A 16,402-nucleotide genomic window follows, 5' to 3' on the forward strand; every position below is an offset into this window, starting at 1 on the left:
AGGAAGATTGAAGGTATGATGAAGTGGCCTAAACCAGAAAATGTAAAACAGCTGAGGGGATTCCTAGGCTTGACTGGGTACTATCGAAGATTTGTTAAGGGATATAGCAGTATAGCTAGGCCATTGACTGCACTGCTGAAGAAGGACAGCTTCTAATAGGGGACAGAAGCTGAAGAAGCATTTCAGAAGCTCAAAGGAGCCATGTGTGACACACCTGTACTGGCCCTACCTGACTTCAACAACACCTGTACTGGCCTTACCTGACTTCAACCAACCCTTTATAATTGACACTGATGCCTATTACAATGGAATAGGGGCAGTATTGATGCAGAACAGGAGACCATTAGCCTATATCAGTCAAGGTTTGGGGCCAAAGAATATGGGATTATCTATCAATGAGAAAGAATTATTGGCTCTAGTGACAGCAGTCTCCAAGGGAGGCATTACCTGGAGGGTCAGCACTTCATCATTAACATTGATCATCAGAGCTTGAAGTACTTATTAGAACAAAGGATCACCACTCCCCTGCAGCAGAAATGGTTAACTAAGCTCATGGAACTGAGTTATAAGATCCATTACAGGAAAGGCAAGGAGAATGTGGTAGCAGATGCCTTGTCCAGGAGAGGTGATCAAGGCTTGGAGTGCACTGTAATAACTACCATAGTACCAGAATGGATCAAAGAAGTGATTAGCAGCTACCAAGGGGATGACTGGGCGCAGAACAGCATCAAAGAGGTGTTATTGAAACTAGACCAAATTCCCAACCTCAGTTACCAAAATGGTGCACTGAAGTTCAAAGGGAGAGTAGTTGTGGGATCTAGAGGAGAGATAAGGAAGAGGCTGATCAGCACCCTACATGACTCCCAATCGGAAGGACATTCTGGCATACAAGCAAGCTTCATGAGAGCCAAGCAATTGTTCTACTAGCCAGGCGTGTACAAAGACATTAAGATAGTAATTCTGGAATGTGATGTCTGTAGGAAATGCAAGGATGAACATGTGTCCTATCCAGGGCTACTGCAGCCCCTACCAGTTCCACAGCACCCTTGAAGCCATGTTACTATGGATTTCATTGAGGGATTGCCTAACTCTGAGGGGAGGGATACCATTATGGCAGTGGTGGACAGGTATACCAAATATGCCCATTTTCTGAGCATCTCACATCCTTTTGATGCCCCAAAGATTGCCAGAATATTCCTGGATGGAGTAGTCAAGTTACATGGAGTACCCCAAAGAATGCTATCAGACAGGGATAGGATCTTTACTAGTCAATTTTGGAGTGAATTGTTTACATTGTTGGGAGCTAAGCTGGACCTCAGTAAAGCTTACTATCCACAGTCTGATGGCCAAACTGAAAGAGTAAATCAGGTACTGGAGATGTACCTCAGATGGTATTCATATTTAGAACCAAAGAAGTGGAATCATTGGTTGACTATGGCAGAATGGTGGTATAACACCAGCTATCACACAGCCATCCAAATGACTCCCTTTGAAGCCCTATACAGGCAGGCACCCCCCAACTGGCTCTGGGACCATACACTCAGGCTAAGGTGGCTGTAGTTGGGGACTACTTGAGGGAGAGGCATAAGGTTGACATTACTCTGAAACAGAACCTGAAGCAGGCTCAAGAGAGGATGAAAAGATATGCTGATAAGAGGAAAAGTGAAAGGAAGTTTGAAGTTTGAGATTGGGTGTACTTGAGACTACAGCCTTACAGGCAAGGTTCAGTGGCTATGAGAGGCAACACCAAGTTGTCAACACGATACTATGGACCCTATGAGGTGGTAGAGAAGGTTGGGGAGGTTGCATACAGGTTGAAGTTGCCAACAGGTTCCAAGATACACCCTGTTTTCCATGTCTCTCTACTGAAGAAAAAGGTTGGGAACCAAATTACACCTGTCTTGCAGCTACCAGAGGTTGATGGAAAGGGGCACTTGAGGGTCGAACCAGTTGCAGTGTTAGATAGAAGAATAGTCAAGAAAAGGAATGCAGCTACAGTGCAATGGCTGATTCATTGGTGGGGAACAGATCCAGCAGAGGCAACATGGGAATTTGCAGAAGAAATTGGGGAGCAGTTCCCTCAGTTTCAATCTTGAGGACAAGATTTTTTTAAAATGAGGAGGCTTTGTCATGGAGTGTAGAGGAATTTGCAGGGAGATCTTCCCAGTCCAGCTTGAAGAAAGAAGAAGGCGTGTTCCAGTTTACAAAGAAGGCGCGGTCGATCAGCTTGAAGAAAGGAGAAGGCGCGACTTTAAAACCACGCCTTTTCCTAGCACAACTGAATTGTGCTTCTGTTATGAGCAAGTGGAGCTGATTATTCTAGAATCCCACGTGTCCTTACCATATTGGCCTATTTAGAAGTTAGTTAGTCCGGAAATGGCCATCAAAGGATCCTAGTGATAGCTAAGTTTTGTCATTTTTTCCAATTGGTTGTAAAAGGAGACTTGGCTCTGCCAATCTCCCTCCTCTCTCTCACACATTTTTTCATTCATTCTTTCCCCTTCACTCTGAATCCATTGTTTCTGTTTCTGTAATTGATTTCCCAAGTTATTAATGAGAAGCTGAATTCATTATTTTCCTTCAAATTCCTGTTCCATTCAATTTCTTGTTAAGAACTAGTTCACTGCTGCTGCAAATAATCTATCACCATTGATGTAATCTGGTTGTATACCATAACATTTTTTCCTTTTATTTGTCGTAAAAATGTTTTATGTCAAATTGTGTCTTTAGTAACACCAAAGAGAAATGGTACTGTAGTCAATCCGCAACACCTTCTATCAGCAATAGGTCCTAATATTCTTTCTATCAAGGGAGGTATATGAGCATTTCAAAAGTTTGGGGGGAGACAAGTGAAATAGTCATAAATCTCGTAAACTTAATTACTCATTTTTTTCTCTCCTATTTAGCATGCCTAATTAAAACAAATTAATGAGTCGTATGGATATTCGGGTTTTACCCATGTTCATATTCAACTCTTCACTAACCAATTTTTTTTTCATAATTTCTCTCTTTTAACAACTTAATCATTTTAAATAAATTTTAATTATATTTTGTTACATTTTTCTCTCTCTTCTAACAAACTTTATTATTATTATTATTTTTTTATAAATTGACTTGATTTATTTTATCCATATATATCATTTTATTTGGTGTTATTTTAATTGTTACTTCATTAAAGTTGCTAGAAACTTCCCTTCCTGAAGAAAATATGATTTGGCATCTTTGATATTTAGTTGAATAAAGACGCATAGTTTTCGGCTTTTAATTATATATAAAGTTAATAATCTATTCAAAGATTAATACACTACTTGAAAACTTAGATACAAAATATCAGTATTCACAAATATATAAGAAAATTATTTTTCTTTTGAACTCTTCATGCTTACATAAATTCACAACTAATACTAATATAAAAAGAAACCTTGCTACAGGTTGAAATGCTTGTATGGCAATTGGTCATGATAGTCAAATCCCATGTTTGAAGTCATCTAGAAAACTGATGAAGCTTACAGAAAGAAACCAACTACAACCAAGAAGTCACCAGAAGGATTAGCACTGCTCTTCCTGATCTGATTACCTCGATCCAATACCTTCTTTTCCTTCTCGTCCATAGGAGCCATAAGTTGTTCAAGTTCATGGAACTCCAAATCTTCAACACGGGGCACATTTCTCAACAAGCTTGGCATCATCTTTGAATCTGCAGTTAAAAGCCCCTGCTTTTTCCCCACTTTCCTTAAAATCTAGTTCTTCTTGATTGGCTTAATTCTTTTGGCTTCGTCCCGCAAACAAATCACATGCTGGAACCTTTGCAGATATTTCGGACTTCTTCTTGATCATCATACCGGAACTCTCATTTTCTTCTTCTTCTTTATCATGCCTCACAGGCAGTGATAAAGACAATGGCAAATCCATCTGATTCTGATCACACCCGTTCCTCTTTTTACCACCAAGCATATATTGTACTTCTTGATGATCATCATATCATGCATGATTAGTGCTTTAACATTTGAGCTATGTCCGAACTCTGACGAAAACAGATGAATCTTGAGGAATTATCAATGTAATTCAGCAATGTTATTGAAAGAAAATGGGAGAAAGAGAGCGAATGAGATGGAGAACTGAATAAAAGGGGGATTTGTTGAAACTGAACGAAATTGATTTTACATAAAGAAACTACACATAAACAAGCACTCCAAACATGACAGTCTCAATAACAACAGAATAGTTCTGTTGAATTGGATTTTCAAACGCTAAACTATAATCAACTGGGCTCTGGGAGGTAGTTTCCTTTGAAGCTCCTTCGCACTTAGTAAAGCAGCTTCCCTGTTCCATGGCATTGGACAGAGCTCTTCATTCCATGATGTTCGAGTATAACGAGGAATTCGGCAATCAACTATGATCTTCTCTAGTGAGATGGCAGTCTCGAGCAAATAATTGGCAAGTTGAACATCGGTCTTGATCCCAGCCCAACCAACAAATTCGATCACGTTGAGACACTTGTGACTGTATCTCCTTGCTTGCTCTTCCCACTCCTTCTCACACACGTCTAACATTCCTTGGTTTCTAAATACTTCTGGATTTGATAAGGTTTGGTGTCTTGTTGCCCAATCAATGTCATACTTCAATGTCAACTTAATTAGTCCAGGTGATGCACCTATGATGGAGCTGAAGAAGAGAGCACTTTCATCGGCAACTGCTACAAATTTCAATTCCATGTGCTTAAGGTTGCTGAATTCCGGAAAATTAGATGGAAAACCTACGCATCTTGCTGAACCCTACACTCGAGATGTTAAAAGCAGAAGTTAATGGTTAAAAGCAAACCAGCACCAGCGAACAATTTAGGAAACAAAGACAAACAAGTAGCAAAGAAATAAAAATGCAGAAACTGTTAAACGATATTACCGTGAACCTCAGATCCAATTCTAGTTTCTCCAGCCGAGAGAGATACAAAGAACTTGGAGAATTGATGATGAACTTCTCACAGTATTGATTACTAAAGGAAACTAAAGCGAGTTCTGGAACTTCTATTAGGCATATGTTTATCCTTGGCCCGGCGTATTTGAAAGATACAAGACTTGCAGCTGAAACCTCAACATTCTGCAACTTCTGGCAATATCCAATCTCCAAGTGCTTCAACTTGAGTGACTGACCCGAAACTCTGAAGTTTTGCAGAGAGGAAGAATTTTCCACCGTTAGTTGCTCGAGGAAAGGACATGTTGATAAGTGTTGTGAATGATAGATATTTCAAAAGATTTCATTATGTTTGTTATGATAAGAGTTTATCTGACAAAGCTTTCCAAACGTCTGTTCCTATTCTGAGGGAGAATTTTTTCAAAGACAAAATTTTGATAAGGCTTAAAAGGCAAAGTCAGAAGGCTAGCTGATATGTTTTAGCCAAAGGAATTGTTCACGTGCTTGCTTTGACTATGTCAAATGTTTCGGCTTGCACAATAGAGGATAGACCTCTGACCACTTCAAATGCTAAATCTGGTACGGGATGCATGCTTATTCTCACGGAAAATCAGCTCTCAAAATCCTATTCTCTATCACTCTATTCTGTATCCTGTAGCCTATAAATAGAACCATTTGTCAGGTTCATTTGCACGCTGATCAACGAAGACCACACTTCGTGAACTCCCTCTTCCTTCTCCTTTATTTGCTTTCTTGTTCGTGAACTCTTTCTTTCTTCTCCTCTATTATTTTTCTTTTTATTTTACCTGCTGGTTTTGGAACAAATTTTGCTGGTTCTACATCCCTCTCACAAAATAGAGGAAGACTTGTTTAATCCTGGAGAAACGTTTCGATACTCTGAAATAGTTTCTTAGGACAGTGCTTTCAAGCACGACTCAAGTGTTCAAGTGTTAGCATTGTTGTAACCGTTTATCCAACAATCTAAGAAACTATGGCATCTGACAATGTTAGCACCCCGCAGCCTTCATCAGCAACTGTTGCAGTGGCACTACCATTCGCCAAGCCCTTTCCAGATGTATCCAAAATTGAAATTTTCGCCAATGAAAATTTTAAAAGATGGCAAGAACGTGTGCACTCTCTACTTGACATCCATGGAGTAGCTTATGCGCTCACTGAATCTCAACCTTTTGCAACTGCGGATGCCAAGACTCAAGAAGCATGGCAATATGCCAATAAGGTATGTCGACACACTATCCTTCAAGCACTCTCTAATGAATTATTTGACGTCTATTGTAGCAGCAAAGAAGCCAAGGCAATTTGGGAAGCCTTGGTAACAAAGTTTACTGCCGAAGATGCAACCAAGCAAAAATTCGTCGTAGGAAAATATAACCAATGGCAAATGACTGATGACAAGGAGATGAAAATCCAAATCACTGAATATCAAATGCTGCTAGAGGACTTGAAAAATGAAGACATCAATCTTCCTGAAAAATTCGCTGCTGGCATGCTGATTGAAAAGCTACCTGAGTCATGGGCCGACTATAAAAACAACTTGAAACACAAGGAGAAAAACTATACCATGGATGAGCTCGTGAAACACATCCTCATTGAGGATTCAAGCAAAAGGGAGTTGAGAGCTGCCAAGGCAAAGGAGATGGCCTACAAAGCCAATTTGGTGCAAAGCAATAATAAAAGGTACGCCAATAAATCCCAGAACTACAAGCCCAAAAATTTTAATGTCAAGCCTAACAATCCCAACTTTAAGAAGAAGAAAGGCAATTGCTTTTATTGTGGAAAACCAGGACATTATGCAGTCCAATGCAGACATAATAAAGGTGACAGAGCAAATGGTAACCCTCCTAAGATGCACTTAACCGAAGGAGATGATATAATTGCTGCTGTCATCTCTCAAGTGAACATTGCTGCCAATGTCAAAGAGTGGGTGGTAGACTCTGGGGCTACTCGGCACATATGTGCGAATCGAGAAGCATTTTCCTCCTATACTCCTATAGGGGATGATGAAGAAGTGGTCTACCTTGGTGACTCACGAACGGCTAATGTTCTGGGTAAGGGCAAAGTATTCTTGAAACTCACTTCAGGAAAAACTTTGGCTCTCAATGATGTGCTGCATGTGCCTAACATTCGGGCAAATCTGGTTTCCGTAGCATTGCTAGGAAAAGTTGGAGTGAAAGTGTCATTTGAATCTGGAAAGATTATAATGACCAAAAATAATGTATTTGTAGGCAAGGGCTATTGTAATCAGGGACTTTTTGTACTTAATATTTCTAATGTGATCAATGAAAATGCATCTTCTTCTGCTTATATTGTTGATTCCATTTCTTTATGGCATGCTAGATTAGGACATGTTAATATTGGTTATATAAAGAAAATGCAATCATGTGGCCTAATTTCTGGTATTAATGATAATATGGACAAATGTGAAATATGTGCAGAAGCTAAAATAACAAAGAAAAGTTGTATAACTGTCCATAGAGAAACTGAATTATTAAATTTAATTCATACTGATTTAGGTGATTTAAAACAAACAATGACTAGAGGTGGGAAAAGGTATTATGTCACATTTATAGATGACTATTCTAGATATACCAAAGTTTATTTACTTAGAAATAAAGATGATACTTATAATGCCTTTTTATCCTATAAGTCTGAAGTAGAAAATCAACTTAATAAAAGGATAAAAAGAATTAGATCAGATAGGGGTGGAGAATATTTAACTTTAGATAACCTTTGTGAACAGGAAGGCATAATACATGAAATAACTCCACCTTATTCACCAGAATCTAATGGAGTAGCTGAAAGGAAAAATAGAACGTTAAAAGAAATGATGAACTCTACGTTAATTAGTTCTCATGCTCCAGATAATTTATGGGGAGAAGCTATATTATCAGCATGTCACTTACAAAATAGAATCCCACATAAAAAGACTGGCAAAACACCTTATGAGTTATGGAAAAATTATAAACCAAATTTGAAATATTTAAAAGTTTGGGGGTGTCTTGCTAAAGTCCTGTTGCCTGAACCTAAGAAAAGGAAAATAGGTTCTAAAACTTCTGATTGTATGTTTATTGGATATGCTGAACATAGTGCTGCATATAGATTTCTTGTGTTAAGAAGTGATATACTTGATTGTAATACAATTATTGAGACAAAGAATGCTGAATTTTTTGAACATATTTTTCCACTGTCTAGTAAAATTTCTCATGCACCTGTTGAAATAAATAAGGAAATTATTCCAATTGAGGAATTAAGAAGGAGCAAAAGGCCAAGAAAAGAATTTTCATTTGGAAATGATTTCCAAACCTTTCTTGTTGATAATGATCCTTTAACATACTCCGATGCTATTTCTTCTCCTGAGTGTAAATTTTGGAAAGAAGCAATTAAATCTGAAATTGATTCTATCTTGACAAATAAAACTTGGATTTTGGTAGACTTACCTCCTGGTGCAAAACCTATTGGGTGCAAATGGATTTTTAAAAGAAAATATAACTCTGATGGCTCTATAGAAAAGTACAAAGCTCGTTTAGTAGCAAAAGGATTTTCTCAAAAACAAAATATTGATTATTTTGATACATTTGCACCAGTAACTAGAATTGCGTCTATTCGAGTCTTATTTGCTTTAGCTTCTATCCATAAACTTGTTATTCATCAAATGGATGTCAAAACAGCCTTTTTAAATGGTGATTTAGAAGAAGAAATTTATATGTTTCAACCTGAGGGATGTATTGTTTCTGGACAAGAAAATAAGGTTTGTAAACTAATTAAATCTCTTTATGGCCTAAAACAAGCTCCTAAACAGTGGCATGAGAAATTTGATCAAGTATTGATGAAAGATGGTTTTTCGTCTGTAGAAGTGGATAAATGTGTATATGTCAAAATTATAAATGATCAATATGTGATAATCAGTTTATATGTGGATGACATGCTTATATTTGGTACAAGTCTAGATATTGTAAATAGTACTAAATATTTTTTGTCTTCTAATTTTGATATGAAAGATTTGGGTGAAGCCAAAATAATATTGGGTGTTAAAATCATAAGGAAATGTGATGGTATAATGTTGTCACAAGAACATTATACAGAGAGACTTCTTAGGAAGTTTGAAAATTATGATGTGACACCTGTGAGTACTCCTTATGATACTAACACTCAATTAAAGAAAAATAATGGTGACCCAATTGCTCAGTCTAAATATGCTCAGATTATTGGGAGTCTGATGCATCTGATGAATTTCACTAGACCTGATATAGCTTATGCTGTATGTCGACTGAGTAGATATACTCATAATCCCAACCGTGAGCATTGGTTTGCATTAGTCAGACTAATGAAATATTTGAGAGGTACCATGAATTTTGGTATCCTGTATAGTGGATTTCCCACTATTTTAGAAGGTTACAGTGATGCTAATTGGATCTCTAATTCAAATGATACAAAATCCACTAGTGGTTATGTGTTCACCCTTGGTGGTGGTGCAATAGCATGAAAATCTGCTAGACAGACAATCATTGCTAGATCAACAATGGAGTCAGAGTTTGTAGCTCTGGAACTGACAGGGACTGAGGCCGAGTGGTTGAGAAATTTCTTAGCTAATATTCCTTCAACTAAGGATTTGTTGCCTCCTGTGTCCATACATTGTGACTGTCAAGCAGCGATTGCCATAGCTAAAAATAAATCGTATAATTGTAAAAGTCGACACATGAGATTGAGACATGATGTCGTAAAGCAGCTGCTAAGAGATGGAATTATTTCCATTGATTTTGTGAAGTCAGAGTTGAATTTGGCCGATCCTCTGACTAAACCTGTAGGAAGAAAATTAATTCTTCAAACTACAAGAGAGATGGGACTTAGGCCAACGGTTGTCAATAGAGATGGTAACCCAACCTATGTGATTGGTGATCCCATGAAATAGGTTCATATGGGTAATAACAAGTCGATATTGACTATAAAGCACTTGAAATTTAAGTCCCTTCAAAGATAAGTGCTTTGACTGCCAGTAATTGTGAGGTTGAGTATAATACTCTTAATGAATTTATATCCCTTTAGGGAGGTGTATTTAAGGCAGTATACACTTGATAAATTCACCTATATGTGAGTGGAGTGGGGCCGCTCCTATAAGATTTTTGGCCGAATCTTTAGAGCTCTCATGAATAACCAGGCAGGCGCACGGCCTAAATGCGCGAAACTGCATTGAACAGCAAAATTATGGGTTATAATGTGATTGATAAGATCTCTGTCATACAACAAGAATTATTGGTTCATAAAAAGATATTTTTTCACCAATAATTCTGTAAGACATATTTTATCAATTTAAGTTTGGTTCATAGTCCAAAAGACACCAAACTGATTACATTGAGCTCAAACAAATCCAGCAGATTTTTATACGTTTTTTTCCAAAATCTTTTGAAATAGGTGGGAGATTGTTGTGAATGATAGATATTTCAAAAGATTTCATTATGTTTGTTATGATAAGAGTTTATCTGACAAAGCTTTCCAAACGTCTGTTCCTATTCTGAGGGAGAATTTTTTCAAAGACAAATTTTTGATAAGGCTTAAAAGGCAAAGTCAGAAGGCTAGCTGATATGTTTTAGCCAAAGGAATTGTTCACGTGCTTGCTTTGACTATGTCAAACGTTTCGGCTTGCACAATAGAGGATAGACCTCTGACCACTTCAAATGCTAAATCTGGTACGGGATGCATGCTTATTCTCACGGAAAATCAGCTCTCAAAATCCTATCCTCTATCACTCTGTTCTGTATCCTGTAGCCTATAAATAGAACCATTTGTCAGGTTCATTTGCACGCTGATCAACGAAGACCACACTTCGTGAACTCCCTCTTCCTTCTCCTTTATTTGCTTTCTTGTTCGTGAACTCTTTCTTTCTTCTCCTCTATTATTTTTCTTTTTATTTTACCTGCTGGTTTTGGAACAAATTTTGCTGGTTCTACATCCCTCTCACAAAATAGATGAAGACTTGTTTAATCCTGGAGAAACGTTTCGATACTCTGAAATAGTTTCTTAGGACAGTGCTTTCAAGCACGACTCAAGTGTTCAAGTGTTAGCATTGTTGTAGCCGTTTATCCAACAATAAGAAGTATGCCAGATCTTCTTCAGTTATCGAAACAGACTTCAAGCACAGGACTGTTAGTCTGTCAAAACTTGGAAAATCAGAAGGTAAATCCAGCAACCAGGACGGGAAAGTATAGACACTGTCAGAACACGTATAACATCCGGCAGCTGCAGTCAGATCCACTTCAAGCCTTTGGACTCTTTTCACGATGGCAAAGTCGATCCATTTGTCGACAGCAGTTGCATAAATATATGACCCGCCCAAGTCAAAAGCAATTCTCAGTCGTTCTAATGATGAACCTTCATGGGAATCTAAGACTTGATTAACCCAATCTCGATATTTTGGTGCTTCGATGTGGCGTTCTTTAACCCCATCGAACATAAGCCGCATTGTTTCCGATGCATCAAAATCCAAATGGCTACCATAAACTTTCCAGAGGTTCCTCCACCTACGAGAAAGGATACTTGTCCTTGCTGCCTCTTTCATCGCCATGCGTGACAATATGTTTCCCAGAATTTCTTCCGGCAACTGATCAATCCAATCCTGCAAAAGCAATATTTCCACATTCAAAAGACAGGTTTGAACAAGTTGTATGGTAAAAAAAAAAAGTAAAGCTTAATCTCTAAGACACAATCAACATAGCAAGAAATACAAGTTTTGATCAGATATTTATCTACAAAAACGCAGGTGCAGATTAATATGCAAAGTAATATGCCCACGCTGCCAATATCCAATATTGGATATATAGCTAGCGAAAGAAGACGTGATTTCATATTCCAAAGTACTTGATAATTTAAAAGGCAACAAAGGAGAATGAACAATTCATCTTTTTATGATTGTTTTTCAATGAAAACCCCTAAAAATTAAAGAAGCTGATAGATAAGATAAGCCCAAGACGCAGCAGTGTGGCAAATAAGATAAACTCAAGAATAAACAATCTCAAAAGAAAAGGGAGACGAGAGGAGAGAAGCTTTCACCTTCTGGCGGGACTGCGGTGGTGCACTACGGGCCTTCTTCGCCTTTTTCTCCATGGAATGCACACAATTAGCTGCTACAATAGCCAAACTTCAAGACGTTTTTGTTGAACTTAGAATAGCCAAACTTCAATCGATGATTTAATGATCCTTAAAACCATCCATCAGCCTGGTTAGCTTAGCGTGGGGAAATCTTTTTCCTCATAGCAGTAGGAATTAGTAATGCTTAATAATTGCGGATTTGGATACATATTTGAAGCAGGAGTGGGTAACCAACCGTTAAAACAATAAATTGCACGGACACCCCTTGAGGTTTCGTATGATTACAATTATTTCCTTCAATTTTTACTAAATCGCAAAGAGCCTCTATTTATAGGGAACAGGTATTGATAAAAGTCGTTGCTTTAGTAATTTTTTTTGGGAGGAAACATATGCTATTGAAATACACAACCTACTACCATTGCAAGGATAAATCAATTTAATTTAGGGGTTGCCCTTATAATACAAAGATACCGCTCTATTACAGTACTATTTAAGTTTTCAGGCATGTATGGTAAGTTAAAAAAAAAAAAACACTAATATCACGTTGGCAGATCCCAAACCCCCTAATTTCCGACGTATTTTTGGAGCTTGTTTTTTAACTGCACTAAAATGTGATTCATGTGATCAACACTAAAAGCTCTTGGGTACGAATATTTTGTACTCAGTTTTTCTATGACTAGCAACATATAAATTTGTCAATATACTTGAGATGTTGAGCTGATACTTAGCTACTTAAAAATCTATTTGCTGAGTTGGAAATTATCTCTTTGTATCTTAAATCACACAAATACATTTTTTTGTGTAGGTCGTTAACACAAATTCATGCATTTCTTATCTTAGATAACTAAAAAAATGCGTCGTATAAATTATGAAATGTCACTCTTACTCGATTACTTATACTGATTATAGATTCTAATTTTGAATAATTATTTAATTTATGTTCTTTCTGTTTGTATTTAAATTATAAATTTTTAATAAAAAAGAAAGTCAAAATCCATAATCTACCAAATTATATCCTTCAACGAAATTATTGTAATGAAGTAGTATGTATACAACACATTATCTAAAAAGCAGGATTAAAAGGTGATTGGATTTTGACTTCACATATTGATAGGTTACATTTTTGTCATAAAATTCACAATTGTTTTCCCTTTAATTTCAACCAAATATTCCAGTAATTGACAGATACTACTTTTATTTGGTAATTGTGTTGGTTGTAGGGATCGAGAGCAAAAAGAGGGATTAAAAACATAATTTTTACCAAATTTCTATGCAATTCGACATAGGCATGTCAAGGTCTAACTCTATATGTCCGGGAAGATCGGGATTTGGTACATGATCTCTAAAATTCGAATTGAAGTTGCAAGAGTCGGATGCTCCATCAGATAGATAGTATTTGATTTCAACTAGGACACTAGCTACTTTGTTTGTTGAGATGTATTCTTTCTTTTCGGATAAGATGAGATTTGTTATACTTTGATTCGGCTAAGTAATAGTAGTTTACTAATATTAGGAAGCAAGGACAGAAAGGCATTATCGTTTGCCTTATCTTTTCTTTTTTTCTCGGGTCGAATAAAGTAGTAGTAGTAGTTTTGGGTTTTGTATTGTTCTTATTCTCAGGAAGAAACGAAAGGACGGAATTCTTTCTCTTTTCCTCGGGAATTCATCTCATCTTTTTGGGAAGCATGGCCGCAGCAATAACCTCCAATATTTCGCGCGTGGCGTTTTCCATGGAGATGAGATAAACTTCTTATTCTAGTCAAGAAATAACAGAGGATAATTGATTCATCTAAAATTGTGAAAACGAATTGATTATTTTATGTCTTTTATTTACTGATATTCGTATGTTCTCTGATTTAATTTCTTACGGTTATTATTTTATTTATATATCAACGACGTCTGATATTTATTTTAATCTAATAACCTAAAACCAGTTAGAGCAGTTAAATCCGTAATTGTTTAATTACTTTAAATTAGTGGTGACTAGTATGATTTGATTCATGTCAAAGAGATATATGAACTAACTTAAAATAACCCTCGTAGCATGTTATTTGGCTAAAACAGGGTTTCTTTAATTCTTAAGACAATTGGGAAATTGAACTCTATGATTGTACCTAGGGTTATTTCTTGATTAGGGAAGTGATTAATAGTCGTACCTTGATCACTGATATAGTAAGGAAAAGTTGATTATCATTGCATGTTTGACCATTATAACTTATTTATCAGCGAATAAATGAAATTATCATTGCATCGATGATCAATTGAGTGAATCATCTTCGAAATTATTTTTTGGTTAGAGATTATTCATAATTGATTTAATTTTGTTAAATTGTCATTTAGTTTTAATTTTATTTAATTTATTTGAATTGTTTAATTATCCTCAATTATATAAAAATTTCCCAAACTTTGAGCTTTAGAGTAAATGAATTATCCCCAGTTCCTGTGGATTTGATCCTTCTCACCCTATATACAAAATTTATATTTTTCTCATAGGTATTCATTATTGTACAGGCTCGACACCTATCAATTTTTGGCGCCGTTGTCAAGGACTGGCGTTAGTTAATTTGTTTCTTTTTAAATTCATTTTATTTTTAATTTTCTGGTACTTTTCTATTTTATGCCCCTTTTTTTTTGTACAGGTGAATTAATTTTTGATCCTAAAATAGAGAAGATTCCATGTAGAGTAAGAAAGGAGACTAGAAAACACAAAGAGGAGCAATCAATTGCTGCATCTCCGAGGTTCCATTTAGAACTCGAATTGGCGGATTCTTTTAGTGCCATCTTGAGTGATTCTAATCAAGAATACGTCATCATGGTTAATGCTCGAACTTTGAGGGAGTTGGCTACCCCAAATTTACACCAACAACCACTTTGCATTACTTTTCCTGCTTTAGCTGATAATACCCCTTTTGAATTAAAATCTAGTCCAATTCACCTTTTACCGCCTTTTCAAGGTCTTCTAGGTGAGGAACCCCATAAGCATTTGCGAGAATTTGATGTTGTGTGCACAAGTATGAAACCCCCTAGGATTATTGAAGAACAGACAAAAATGAGAGCATTTCCTTTTTCTCTTAAAGATTCGACAAAAGATTGGTTGTACTATCTGCCAGCAGGTTGTATCACAACCTAGGCACAGCTAAAGAAGAAGTTTTTAGAAAAATATTTTCCTACATCCAGAGCTGCCAGTCTGAGGAAAGAGATACGTGGCATTACACAGCATCCTGAGGAGTCTCTTTATGACTACTGGAAAAGATTCAAGAAGCTGTGTACTAGATGCCTTCAGCACCAGATAAGTGAACAATTGCTGATTCAGTATTTCTACGAGGGTTTACTCTTTAGAGACAGAAGCTTTTTAGATGATGCCAGTGGAGGCGCCTTGGTGAATAATACTCCTCAAGAAGCTTGGGAATTAATAGAAAGGATGGCAGAAAATTTTCAACAATTTGGCACAAGAAAGGATGTCCATACTCGCCGAGTAAATGAGGTAAATGGCTCATCAATTCAACAACAATTATCTAAATTAACTTCGGTTATTCGATAGTTGGCTGTAGGAAATTTGCAGTAGGCCAAAGCATGTGGTATTTGTAAGGACACGAGTCATCCCACAAATAGGTGTCCAATATTACAAGATGAAGGAGTTGAACATGTAAATATGACTAGTCACGTGCCCGTGCCAAGAGAGGAGTATCAGCCATACTCTAGTACCTATAACCCAGGTTGGAGTGATCATCCGAACCTCATCTATGGAGGAAACAGACAACAGAACTTTATGCCAAACAGACAACAGGGGTACCAACAACAATATCAGTATCAGCCACAAGCTCGTTCTTCCAATTCAAGCCCATCATTAGAAAACATGATGAAAGAACTAACTGCTAACACTATGTGGTTCCAACAGAAAATGAAGTCTGACATGCAAAATAGTAAGGCTTAAATTAATCAGATGAAAGATAAATAAGTTAGATGGCAATATCAATCAAATCGTCTGGAATCCCAAGTTCAAGAAAAATTGCTATCTCTATCCGAAGTGAACCTGAAGAATGTAAGCGCCATGACCTTAAGAAGCGGGAAGGAAGTTAAGGGACCCGAACTCGTGACTTCAAAAGATAAGAATAAAAATCGGATCAAAAAGGAGTTTCAGAAGGAAGGAATGAGAAGTGTGAATTTAGAGGTAATTCATGATTCTATAATTAAAGTTAGATCTAATCCACCGCCTTTTCCTAATAGGTTGGAAAAGCCAGAAAAGCAAGACAAAGAGAAAGAAATTCTAGAGGTTTCGAAAGGTAACAATCAATATCCTTTTGTTGGATGCGATCAAGCAAATACCAAAATACACTAAATTCTTTAAGAACTTGTGTGTCAACAAGAAGAAATTGAGAGGGGATGAACA

General features: G+C 36.8%; 3 protein-coding genes across 3 annotated transcripts; 2 read left to right on the forward strand and 1 right to left on the reverse strand.

The window, feature by feature from the left end:
• Positions 1 to 201: 201 nt before the first annotated feature.
• LOC140038511 (uncharacterized) lies at positions 202 to 927 on the forward strand. Its single transcript, XM_072083889.1, has 3 exons — positions 202 to 247; positions 315 to 454; positions 571 to 927. The coding sequence occupies exons 1-3, from the start codon at positions 202 to 204 to the stop codon at positions 925 to 927; spliced, it is 543 nt and encodes a 180-aa protein (XP_071939990.1).
• Positions 928 to 1,733: 806 nt separating this feature from the next.
• LOC140038512 (uncharacterized) lies at positions 1,734 to 2,096 on the forward strand. The gene has a single exon (XM_072083890.1). The coding sequence runs from the start codon at positions 1,734 to 1,736 to the stop codon at positions 2,094 to 2,096; it is 363 nt and encodes a 120-aa protein (XP_071939991.1).
• Positions 2,097 to 10,984: 8,888 nt separating this feature from the next.
• Positions 10,985 to 12,027, reverse strand: LOC140038513 (F-box/FBD/LRR-repeat protein At1g51370-like). Its single transcript, XM_072083891.1, has 2 exons — positions 11,974 to 12,027; positions 10,985 to 11,539 (listed from the first exon to the last, which is right to left on the reverse strand). The coding sequence occupies exons 1-2, from the start codon at positions 12,025 to 12,027 to the stop codon at positions 10,985 to 10,987; spliced, it is 609 nt and encodes a 202-aa protein (XP_071939992.1).
• Between the last annotated feature and the right edge of the window lie 4,375 nt (positions 12,028 to 16,402).

Source organism: Coffea arabica, chromosome 3e (genome assembly GCF_036785885.1).
Source record: "Coffea arabica cultivar ET-39 chromosome 3e, Coffea Arabica ET-39 HiFi, whole genome shotgun sequence".
In the NCBI taxonomy this organism is placed as follows: domain Eukaryota; kingdom Viridiplantae; phylum Streptophyta; class Magnoliopsida; order Gentianales; family Rubiaceae; genus Coffea; species Coffea arabica.

Coding starts and splice junctions, on each gene's coding strand:
- LOC140038511 (XM_072083889.1), top strand. CDS start 202: ATGTGTGACACACCTGTACTGGCCCTACCTGACTTCAACAACACCT. Junction 248..314: donor ACCTGACTTCAACAACACCT/GTACTGGCCTTA, acceptor ACAATGGAATAG/GGGCAGTATTGATGCAGAAC. Junction 455..570: donor AGGGAGGCATTACCTGGAGG/GTCAGCACTTCA, acceptor CTGAGTTATAAG/ATCCATTACAGGAAAGGCAA.
- LOC140038512 (XM_072083890.1), top strand. CDS start 1,734: ATGAGAGGCAACACCAAGTTGTCAACACGATACTATGGACCCTATGAG.
- LOC140038513 (XM_072083891.1), bottom strand. CDS start 12,027: ATGGAGAAAAAGGCGAAGAAGGCCCGTAGTGCACCACCGCAGTCCCGC. Junction 11,540..11,973: donor CACCGCAGTCCCGCCAGAAG/GTGAAAGCTTCT, acceptor TTGCTTTTGCAG/GATTGGATTGATCAGTTGCC.